Genomic DNA, 12,123 nt, shown 5'->3' with positions numbered 1-12,123 from the left:
AGCACCAGAAAGCAAGAAACAATGGAGGGAAATTAATCAAGGCGAGGAGCAATCAGGAATTGAGAAGAAGTTTCCTAACTATTAACCAGTGGAACAGCTTGCCACCAGAGGTTGTGGGTGCTCCATCAACTGGAGGTTTTAAAGAGACTGAGAACACCCCCTTGTCTGAAATGGCCTGGGGCAGGGACCCCCAATCTTTTCTATAGCTCACACCCCTAGGACGCTTCTGATCTATTTTTACAAAAGTAAATAATTATAGGCATATAATTATACAGGCAGACTATAATTTTGAAATGTCTAAACCCAGGTTTTTGCACCCCCTGGAATATCGTCTCACACCCCCAGTTGAGAACCCCTGTTATAGGCCCTCCTGCTTGAGCAAGGGGTTGGACTAGAAGACCTCTAAGGTCCCTTCAGCTCTATTCTGATTAGGAGAAGGGCAGTTGTGGTCCCTACAGGAAGGTCCACTCTTGGTGGGGCCTCTCCCCCAGCAGGTACATATTTTCTCTGGCAGCTGGAGGACCTCTTAGAAGAGCCCCCCACTCCCCATGGCATCCTGGGGCTGGCGAGAGGCTGCCTCCCTCTTCACCCATCCACTAGGCGCCACCCTGGCTGGGCACCCATCCGTCCTGGCACCCAAGGGCAGCTCCAAGGCTCTTCTTGCCCACAGCAGGAATGTCTTGCATTCCGGAGAGGCAGGGAGAGCAGCGGCTGGCCAAGGCTCTGCGTCTTATCAGGGTGGAATGCGAAGGTGCCCGCAAGCAGGGAGGGGGCCACGCTGCCCTTTGGATTTCTCCCAGGAAGCTGCAGGAAGGCGGCCTGGGAGCCCTGGGCCTGGCCTTGCTGGGGGGAGGGGGAGGGGGAGGGAGGGGGCTTGGGCTGGGTTGGGTTGGGGGCACCACGCCCGACTGGAGTCCAGCAGATGAGGTGGGGCCTGGTGTGGGGCAGCAGCTAGACCCAGCTTATAATATCCTTGCTTTTCCTTCCTTCCTTCCTTCTTTTTCTCCTTCCCCTCCCTCCCTTTCCTTCCGTCCTCCCTCTATTTCCCTCCTCCTTCCCTTGCCTTCCTTCCTCTCTCCCTCTCTCCTTCCTTCCCTTCCTCCCTCTGCTTCCTCCCATTCTCTCCTCCTTTCCTACCCTTCCCTCCCTCTCTCCCCCCTCCCTTTCTTCCTGCTTTCTTTCTGTCCTCCTTTCTGTCCTTCCTACCTTCCTTCCTTTCTCATTTCCTTTCCTCATTCCTTTCTCCTTCTTGTCCCTCCCTTCGTTTGCTTCCTCCCTTTCTCTCTCCTTCCCTCCCTTTCCCTCCCTCTCTCTCCCTCTCCCTTTCTTCCTGCTTCCTCTTTCTGTCTTTCCTTTCTCCTTTCCTCCTTCCTTTCTTGTCCCTCCCTTTCCTTCCTCCCTCTTTCTTTCCTCCTTCCTTCCCTTCCTCCCTTTCTCTCCTCCTTCCCTCCCTTTCCCTCCCTCTCCCTTTCTTCCTGCTTTCTCTTTCTGTCCTTCCTTCTTTCCTTTCTTTCTCCTTTCCTTTCCTCCCTTCCTCTCCTCTTTCCCTATCCTTCCCTCCCTCCCTTTCCTCCCTTCCCCCTCTATTTCTCTCCTCCTTCCCTCTCTCCTTCCTTCCCCCCTCCCTCCCTCTTTCTCTCCTCCTTCCCTCCCTATTCTGCCCTCTACCTTCTTCCCTCCCTCCCTCGCTTTAGACTTGAGCGTGTTGTGTCAACGAAATTATGATCCCTGGAACCCCCCCAAAATCTGGAAATCCCCCTCCCTTTGAGGGGAATCATTTGGCATCCCTCCATTGTCCGCTCAGCCCCAGAGCCCCCCTATCAGCCCACGTTTCAGGGGGGGAGGGAGGGAGGGAGGAGGGAGGGAGCTGTATCCAGAGCCCCATTGAAAATAGAGTCCAGACCTGATCAATGGGACTGTATGATCTCCCCCCCTCCCAGCCCTGGCATGTTGCCCCCCCCATTCTGAGCCACAACAGATGTATTAAAGCTGCACAGCTGCCTTCAACTGGGGCAGCTCACAAGTCAAAACAAAACAAAAAGAGGAAGTTACTATATTGTTGCTGGTGCAGTTGTTATTCAAAGACTCTGTGTGTGTGTGTGTGTGTGTGTGTGAGTGAGGTTTTTTGGGAATTTCTCACTCTGCTCCCCCCCCCAATTGAGACCCTTTGCAAGACAGGCAGTCCTCCACGTACGACCACAATGGAGTCCAACGTTTCCGTTGCTAAGCGAGACAGCTGTTCCGTTAGTTTGGCCCCGTTCTGCCACCTTGCTCTGCCACCGTTGTTAAGTGAATCGCGGCAGTGGTGAAATTAGTCACATGGTCATTCAGTGCATCCGGCTTCCCCCACTGACCTGGCTTGTCAGAAGGTCGCAAAAGGGGATTGCGTGAGCACGTGAGACCGTCGTAAATATGAATCACTGGCCAAGAAAGTCTGAATTTGGATCACGTGACCACAGGGAAGCTGCAACGGTTGTTAGGTGTGAAAAAGGGTCCCGAGTCACTTTTTCAGGGTTGCTGTAACTTCCAACAGTTGGAACAGAACAAAATTATTGGAATGAGGAGGGACCTTAGAGGTCATCTAGTCCACCCCCCTTGCTCCAGCAGGAGACCCTAATATTCCATTTCAGGCAAAGGTCTCTTCTTAAGAACTTCCAGGGTGGGAGCATCTACAACCTCTGGAGGGAAGACAGGAGTCCACTGATTAAAGAAATGGTTGCAAATGGTTGTAAGATAAGGAATGGCTGGATTCGCACCCATCACCCAGCAGCTCTTCCTCCATTGGGGCAGAAGGGGGAAGCTGGAAGGCCCCCTATTTCTCTCTCTCTCTCTCTCTCTCTCACTCACTCATTCAGTCTCTTCCTCCCTCCTTCTATCTCTCTCTCTTCTTCTCTCCCTCCCCCTCTCTTTTTTTCCCTTTTCCCTCCCTCTGCCCCCTTTCTCCCCCCCCTCTTTCTCTCTCTTTTATCTCTCTACCCCTCTCTCCCTCCCTCTCCCCTCTCTGTCCCTCTCCCACTTTCTCTCTCTTTTTCTCTTTCCTCCCTCTTCCCTTCCCTCCCCCCTCTGTCCCCCTCTCTCCCTCCCCTTCCTTCCCTCTCTCTCTCTTTCTCTTCCCCTCTCTCCCTCCCTCTCTCTCCCTCTCCTCCCCCCCTCTCACTCACGCAGTCTGTGCCTCCTGAAGGGCAACAGCCCAACTCCCCCCTTGAGGAAGCCTGACCCTGCTGACTCGGATCCCAGCCCCTCCCGGAACATGCACCCATCAGGGAAAAGGAGACCCAAGAAACGAGAGTGATCTCCAGATGCCCCCCCCCCGTCCCCGTGGCAGCTGCTGGTGCATTCGTTTCCTCTGGGCCGGGGAGGCCTTTGGCTCCACACAGGGCCCAGGAGGCCTCCCACCCTCCCAGGGTCAGCTGCTGACCTCAGCAAGATCCCCCGGCCAGAAGAGCTGAGTCAGCCTCCTCGTATGCGCTGAGAAGACGCCTGGCCGGAAAAGGCCTGTGGAGGAGGAGGTGGGCCGTTCCTCCAGCTGGGCCTACAGAGAGCAGTTGGCTGCTGTAGCTGAACTACCCTTGGGGGGGGGGTGTCTTCTGGAGGCCCCCAGAGTTGGAGCCCCTCTCCCTTGGCTCGCTTTCCTGCGCCCCTGGCAGTGCCTGCTTCTCATTCTCCCAGGGACATGGCTCTCCGAACTTGTAGTGTAGAGTAGAATAGAATAGCAAATAGAATAGAATAGAATAGAATACAATAGAATAGGAATAGCAATTAAAATAGCAATTGGAAGAGAAGAGAAGTACAGTAGAGTGCGGAGAAAAGTAGGGTCGGGTAGAGTAGAATAGAATAGCAATTAGAATAGAATAGGAATAGGAATAGAATAGCAATTGGAAGAGAAGAGAAGTACAGTAGAATGCAGAGTAGGGTAGAGCAGAGTAGAGTGCAGGATAGGGTAGGGTAGGGTAGGGTAGAGTAGTAGAGTAGAGTAAGTAGCGTTGAGTACAATGAAGTGCAGTAGAATGCAGAGGAGAGGAGAGGAGAGGAGAGGGCAGAATAGAATAGAGCCGAGTAGAGTAGAATGCAAAATAGGACAGGACAAAATAGAATAGAATACAGGAGAGGAGAGAAGAACTTTCTAGTCACTTTGAATGTACATTGATCAGCCTACATTAAAATGAAATTTCACTGCCTGCCTACAGCTCTCGAAGGGTCACCATCTCCAACATACACGACATAAACATGACAAAACAAATAAATATACAATTCTGCATATACCCACATCCTGTACATGACACAGAGAAACAGCCCAGCCTAGTTCAGGTGTATCCAGGCACATGGCGAGGAAAACGAATCCTGTGAATTTCCCAGACGGAGGGCCTAGGGAAGAGAGTCTGGTTGTCCTGCCAGAAATACTTCAAAACCTCCGTCCAGACAGGAGCAACAGAAAAAGGCCGTGGAGTGGGTGCGTGGGGCCTCTAACAATGCTTCGACCTCTGAGCACAGAACGCTTAGAAGCAGCATCCTGAATAACGGGAAGCAGGAAGAAAGAAAAGTCAGGAAACGTCCTTCAACGTGTGAAGAAAGAGGGAAACACTTGCAGGCACTCTGAAGGGTAGAACCGGGGGGGGGGGGAGTTTGCCCTACAAAATTGAAGCTGAGAAAGAGCAACCGTCCCAGGGAGAAGGAAGTTTCAAGAGGGGAATTAGCAGAGACTTGCTACACAAACACAAGAGGAGAGCAGAGAGTCCTTGAGCCTCCACAGTCAAGATACAGTACTTTCCAAAGTAACAGACAAAAGACAATGGAGGGAAATGGATCAGGAGAGAAGGAAGCTGGATTTAAGAAGAAACTTCCTAACAGTGAGAACAATCAGGGGAACAGAAGTTGCCTCCAGAAGTTGTGGGGGCTCCATTACTGGAGGTCTTTAAGAAGAGACCAGACAGTCCCTGGTCTCAAATTGTGTAGATTCTCCTGCTTGAGCAGGGTAGTTGAACTAGGAGACCTCCAAGAGTAAGATTCTGCATTTAGGCAAGGAAAACCAAATGCACAGGTACAGCATAGGACAGGTGGTACCGTGCTCCACAGTAGTAACTGTGAAAGGGATCTTGGAGTCCTAGTGGACAACCATTGAAATAGGAGCCAGCCGTGGGCAGCAGCTGCCAAAAAAGCCAACACAGTCCTAGGCTGCATCAACAGAGGGATAGAATCAAGATCACGTGAAGGGTTAATACCACTTTATAAGGCCTTGGTAAGGCCACACTTGGAATACGGCATCCAGTTCTGGTCGCCACGATGTAGAAAAGATGTGGAGACTCTAGAAAGAGTGCAGAGAAGAGCAACAAAGATGATTAGGGGACTGGAGACCAAAACTTATGAAGAACGGTTGCAGGAACTGGGTATGTTTAGCTTAAGAGAAAGAAGGACTAGGGGAGACATGATAGCAGTCTTCCAATATCTCAGGGGTTGCCACAAAGAAGAGGGAGTCTAGCTATTATCCAAGGCACCTGAGGGTAGAACAAGAAGCAATGGGTGGAAACTAACCAAGGAGAGAAGCAACTTAGAACTGAAGAGAAACTTCCTGACAGTTAGAACAATGAATCAGTGGAACAGAAATTGCCTCCAGAAGTTGTGAATGCCCCAACACTGGAAGTCTTTAAGAGGTTGTTTAACCATTTGTCTGAAATGGTATAGAGTTTCCTGCCTAGGCAAGGGGTTGGACTAGAAGACCTCCAAGGTCCCTTCCAACTCTGCTATTGTATTGTATTGTCCCTTCCAGCTTCTATTCTATTCTATTCCATTCCATTCCATTATTCTACTCTTTCATTCTTTTCTTTTCTTTTCTTTTCTCTATTCTGTTCTGTTCTGTTCTATTCCATTCTATTCTATTCTGTATCTATTCTATTCTACTATATTCTATTCTATACTGTATCCTATTCTATTCTGTATCTATTCTATTCTATTTTCTATTCTATTCCATTCTATTCTACTATATTCGATTGTATTCTGTATCTATTCTATTCTGTTCTTTTTCTATTCTATTCTGTATCTATTCTACGTTCTATTCTATTCTGTATCTATTCTATTCTATTCTATTCTCTTTCTATTCTATTCCATTCTGAATCAATTCTATTCTATTCTATTCTATTCTATTCTATTCTGTATCTTGTCTATTCTGTAACTATTCCATTCCATTCCATTCTATTTGTCTTTCCACCTTTAAGAAAAGCTACGTCCAACTTGACTCTTGGGTGAGTTAACCATATATTGCAAGCATAACGTCAAGGCTCTGCTCCATCAATCTTTATTCCTACTGGGGATGATGGGAACTGAAGTAGAATGGACTCCCCTCTCCATTTCATTTCAGGATGGGGGTTCCCAGAGGAAGGAGACCAAGATACTTTCGCAGGAGAAAGCTGCCAGTCTGGAAACATTCCTGCATTACAGGTAGAAAACAATAAAGTAGCGAGTTTGAACTCTGCCCACGTGGATCTGGTGGTTTGCACCTGACATGAGGACACGTTAAGCAGAGCACGGAAAAAGGCCCAAGCTTGGGTGATCAAGGGGGAAATGTTTATCTCCTCCTCCTGTTTGCGGGATTCTCCAGCCTTAGCAGCTATGGGTAGGATGGAATGAACAGAAAAACAGAGTTGGAAGGGACCCTGGAGGTCTCCTAGTCCAACCCACTGCTCAAGCTGGAAACCCTCTACCATTTCAGGCAAGTGGCTTTCCAATGTCTTCTTAGAAACCTCCAGTGATGGAGAGCCCACAATGTCCTCCGAGTGCCAAGAAAATGAACAAAGATGATTAGGAAGGCTGAAGCATACGAAGAACCGTTGCAGGAGCTGGGTCTGTCTAGTTTCATGAAAAGAAGGACTGGGGGAGACATGATAGCTGCAGTTAGTTCAGAACGCAGCCGCGTGGGCTGTGATGGGGAGTACGAGGTACTCCCACGTAACACCTCTCCTGCGCGAGCTGCACTGGCTGCCTGTGGTTTTTCGGGTGCGTTTCAAGGTGCTGATTACCATCTTTAAAGCGCTCCATGGCACGGGACCTAGTTACTTGCGGGATCGCATCCTCCCACATACATCCCTTCGGCCGATCCGCTCACACAGAGAGGGACTCCTCCTGGTGCCGTCCACTAGGCAATGCCAACGGGCGACACCAAGGAGTAGGGCCTTCTCTGTGATGGGCCCAACCCTCTGGAATGACCTCCCCCCCGACATTAGAACCACTACTGACCTCCGCTCCTTCCGGCAAAAATTGAAGACTCACCTGTTCCGATTAGCAGGCCTGGCATAATTACAACTGTCCCTCCTGGCAAATGTATTAACTGGTTATTTTAGAGGTATTGTTTTTAACTTATTGTGTGTGTTTTAGGGGTTCAAAATCCTATATTTATATATATTGCTTTGTACAGTTCTTTTAATTCCATTTTTAACCTCCTCCATTCCAACTGTACATATTCAATTTTATTGTATTTTGATATATTTGGCATGGACTGTACACCGCCCCGAGTCCCTTTTTGGGAGAGGGGGCGGTCTAGAAGCATGAATAATAAATAAATAAATAAATAGCAGCATTCCAATATTTAAGGGGCCACCACAAAGAAGAGGGAGTCAAACTATTCTCCAAAGCCCCTGAAGGCAGGACAAGAAGAAGCAATGGATGGAAACTCATCAAGGAGAGAAGCAACTTGGATCTAAGGAGGGATTTCCTGACAGTGAGAACAATTAATCAGCGGAACAGCTTGCCACCAGAAGTTGTGGGTGCTCCACCATGCTTCATTTTTAAGTAGAGATTGGACAGCCCTTTGTCTGGAATGGTAGAGGCTTTCCTATCTGAGCAGGGGGTTGGACTAGAAGACCTCCGAGGTCCCTTCCAACGCTGCTGCTCTTATTCTGGATGAGAGCAGCGAGGGATTCTCCCTGTGCGGTCGCTTCCCAGCCTGGGAAACAGGATGCTGGCTTGCATGGCTGCTGGTCTGGTGCAGCTCCACCGCCATTATCTTCCTTATCATCCCATCCCATCTGGCCCACAAGCATTAAGAGGATTACAGGAGATTCCAAGCCAGGAGAGATGGTGGCTACACGTGGCAGCGCCCGGTTCCCAATCCAAAGGATGGCTGATCTTCGGGTTGGGTCATTCCCCAAACTCTGCCTTCACCCCCCCCACTTCCCCCCAAGTTTCATCAGTTGCCACTCCTTCTTTATTCATTGCAGGACTTGCCTAGATAAGCCAGGGTTCATGTAGGAGCTCAGTCAGTGGCCTCCTTCCTCCACCGCTGGAGGACCTACCCCCACCATGATGTTGACCTCGAGAAACCAGATCACAACTACCGCCTCCTTCCTCTCCCAGGAACTGATGCCCAGGCAGAAGTATGTGAAGAAGCCAAGCATGGGATAAGAACAGCTGACTGTCCAAAAAGGACTTCCTGAAAACAGAGGACAATAAAGCCGACCCAAGGAGGAAGCCACATTCTCCTCTGGACCCTCGGAACTGTATGAGCATCCCACCTGGAGTCTCCGAGCATCTTCTGATGGTGTCTCCAACGTGAAGCTGAGAGTTCCACAGGAGCCGAAGCAACCGCTGTCTTTGAGAAGGTAAGGTGGACCTTAGCTTCAGGTTCTTCAGGAGTCTTGCATGTTGGGAAAGAACAGGACAGAAGGACAGAATTGGGAGGTGTGCTTAGAGGTCTTCTGATCCAGCCCTCTCCTCCAAACCTTTCCCATCCCCAGACAAATGGCTCTCTAGTCTCTTCTTAAAATCCTCCAGGGATGGAGCCCCACAACTTCTGGAGGCAAATCATTCCACTGGTTAATTGTCCTCACTGTCAGGAAATTTCTCCTTAATTCCAGGTTGCTTCACTCCTTGATTAATTTTCACACATTGCTTCTTGTCCTGCCTCCAGTCAATCAATCAATCAATCAATCAGAATAGAACTGGGAAGGGGGAGCTTGGAGGTCTTCTAGTCCAACCCCCTGCTCAAGCAGGAGACCCTGTACCATTTCAGACAAATGGTTGTCCAGTCTCTTCTTAAAAACCTCCAGTGATCGAAGCACCCACAACTTCTAGTGGCAAGCTGTACCACTGGTTAATTGTTCTCCCTGTTAGGAAAGTTCTCCTTAGTTCTAGGTTGCTTCTCTCCTGGATTAGTTTCCACCCATTGCTTCTTGTTCTTGTTCTGCCTTCTGGTGCTTTGGAGAATAATTTGACCCCCTCTTCTTTGGGGCAGCCCAAGTATTGGAAGACTGCTTCTTTCCCATTAAACTGGCCATCCCCAATTCCTGCAATCATTCTTCATATTTTTTAGCCTCCGGCCCCCTAATCAGCTTTAATAGATTAAGAGAGTTGGAAGGGACCTTTCTTCGTTTGTTTTAGTCTCCAGTCCTCTAATCATCTTTGTTGGTGTCTGTCTGTCTGTCTGCATTGCTAAACAAAGTGTATCTTATTCATCACCCTCTCGTATGTTTGGAACATGGTTTTGAGGGGGGGGGGGGGAAGCAGGAATCTCTTTAGCTCTTTTTTGGATTAGACCTCAGCTTTTGTGAGCTGTGGTTTATCATAAAAACTGATGCCTTCTGATAAAATGTGTCAGTTTGAGAATGCCCTCTGCTGATTTGGGCGACCGTAGACTAAACACAGCTGCCCTGCTCCAATGTCAGCCACGGCCAGAGAGGTTGGGAGCAAGCCACAAAAGCTACACACAGTTTTCCTAGGCAAGACTCCTCCTCCTCCTCCTCCTCCTCGTTCCTTGGATTGTGACTCCGGGCTGCAACCTTCACACTTCCCCTGTTTTGTCTGCTGGTACCTGAAGTCCCTGAGCAAATGGGAGGTGTGGTTTTCTCCTTGAATTAAGAGCCATCCCTCTAGACTTTGTCATTCTTCTCCTACCTTCTTCCCTTCCTCGATTAGAGAGAAACTTGAGAAGGGGAGAAGCAACCTAAAACTCAGGAGAAACTTCCTGACAGTGAGAACAATTTGCCTTCAGAAATTGTGGGAGCTCATCACTGGAGGCTTTCACTAAGAGATTAGACAGCCATTTTCCTGGATTGGTCTAGGGCCTCCTGCTGGAGTAGGGGGTTGGGCTAGAAGACCTCCAAGGTCCCTTCCAACTCTGTTATTCTGTATTCAGTTCAGAAGAGTTCAGAGGAGAAGGACTAGGGGTGGCGTGATAGCCGTCTTCCGATATTGGAGGGGCTGCTCCAAAGAAGAGGGAGGGTCAATTTAATTAATTTAATTTAATTTAATGCTTCTAGACCGCCCCCTCTCCCGAAAGGGACTCGGGGCGGTGTACAGTTCATACAAAATATATCAGATACAATAAAATTAAGTATGTACAATTGACAGTTGACATGGAGGAGGTAAGAATGACATTAAAAGAACTGTACAAAGCAGATTAAAATAAGTTCAAACCCCTAAAAACAAATACAGTGAATTAAAAAACCCCTAAAATAACCAGATATAGTGCGTTTGCCAGGAGGGACAGTTGAATTATGCCAGGCCTGCTAATCGGAACAGGTGGGTCTTCAGTTTTTGCCGGAAGGAGCGGAGGTCAGAAGTGGTTCTAATGTCGGGGGGGAGGTCATTCCAGAGGGTTGGGCCCATCACAGAGAAGGCCCTACTCCTCGGTGTCGCCCGCCGGCATTGTCCAGTGGATGGCACCAGGAGAAGTCCCTCCCTGTGTGAGCGTATTGGCCGCAGGGATGTATGTGGGAGGATGCGATCCCGCAAGTAACTAGGTCCCGTGCCATGGAGCGCTTTAAAGATGGTAATCAGCACCTTGAAACGCACCCGGAAAACCACAGGTAGCCAATGCAGCTCGCGCAGGAGAGGTGTTACGTGGGGTCAACCTATTCTCCAAAGCCCCTGAAGGCAGAACAAGAAGCAACAGATGGAAACTAATCAAGGAAAGAAGCAACCGAGAAATAAGGAGAAATGTCCTGACAGTGAGAACTTTTAACCAGTGGAACGGCTTGCCACCAGAACTTGTGGATGCTCCAACATTGGAGGTTTTTAAGAGGAGAGTGGACAACCACTTGTCTGAAATGGTATAAGGTTTTCTGCTTGAGCAGGGGGTTGGACTAGAAGACCTCCAAGGTCCCTTCCCACTCTGTTATTCTGTTATTCAATTGTCAATGGAGCACCAGAGTTTCAACTGGCTCCAGACTCCTCAGAGAAGGACATTTAACAAGGACTTCAGATCAAGGCTTCTTCCTGACTTGTAGGCAGCATCCCGGAGTCTGTTTTCCAATAAGGGGAACCATTTCATTTTAATTCCCTTCGATGTTGTGATTAAATGACATTTCAGACGTTTGAGGTTTTGCATGAAACTTTCTAGAAGTCTTAGGGAGGGAGGGGAGACCCTCTGATCCTTGGGGGATCAGAGGGTGTGGGGCTGGGATGGGGGACTTGGCAGTTCTTGGGCACCCACAAGTGGCAGTTAAGGATGAAAAAAACGGTCACGTGCCAACTTTTGAGTCCAGGGGACGAAGGGATTGTGAGAAACGAATTCAGAGTATTGAATTTAATTGGGCTCAGCACAAGTCGTCCTGAATGTATCCTTTGACAATTGAGCCCAAAATCTACGTTAATAAGAGAGACAGTTGTTAAGTAAGTTTTGCCCCATTGTGTGACTTTTCTTCCCTCGGTTCTTGAGTGAATCACTGCCGCTGTTAAATGAATCACACGGGGGGTTGTTAAGCTTCCCCCTTGACTTCGCTGACCAAAAGGTTGCAAAAGAGGATTGCGAGGCATACACACACACACACACACACACACACACACACACCGGGGACACTGGGACTGTCGTAAATATGAACTGGCTGAGACCACGCGCCCGGATTTTGATCGCCTGATCATGGGGAAGTCGTAAGTTGAAGAAACAGTCATAGCAGATTGCTGTTGTAGCTTCGAACGGTCACTCAATGGTAGTAACTCGAGGATTTCCTGCGGCCATTATCCAGAAACTCTGCAGAACTTCTGCCATCTTTGCCTCTAACCATATCTGGGTTTTGTTTCTCCCATCAGGTCTTCAGAGCTTCGAAGTCACGATGAGTCTCCTCTTCCTCTTCTTCATGTCATTGGCTGCATATGTTTCCCCAGGTTTGTCAGCTGAGTTTCTAAACAACTGTCTCT

The 12,123-nt window shown here is 48.9% G+C and overlaps 1 protein-coding gene across 2 annotated transcripts in view; it reads left to right on the top strand.

The window, feature by feature from the left end:
* The first annotated feature begins 8,313 nt into the window (after window positions 1–8,313).
* The window catches only part of SIGLEC1 (sialic acid binding Ig like lectin 1), a 37,595-nt gene continuing 33,785 nt past the window's right edge, over window positions 8,314–12,123 (top strand). The window contains exons 1-2 of one of the 2 annotated variants that reach the window (XM_081959996.1): window positions 8,314–8,588; window positions 12,016–12,090. In XM_081959996.1, coding sequence (XP_081816122.1) covers window positions 12,039–12,090 — 52 coding nt within the window. In that variant the 5' untranslated portion in view covers window positions 8,314–8,588; window positions 12,016–12,038. Of the gene's footprint in view, window positions 8,589–10,880; window positions 10,935–12,015; window positions 12,091–12,123 lie in introns of those variants that run through there. The other variant, XM_081959997.1, reaches the window with a different exon arrangement.

The sequence above is a fragment of the Natrix helvetica genome, assembly GCF_964273705.1.
Source record: "Natrix helvetica genome assembly, chromosome: 7".
Taxonomy (NCBI): Eukaryota; Metazoa; Chordata; class Lepidosauria; order Squamata; family Natricidae; genus Natrix; species Natrix helvetica.
The sequence above is the reverse complement of the archived record's forward strand: the minus strand, read 5'-3'. Positions and strand labels throughout refer to the sequence as shown.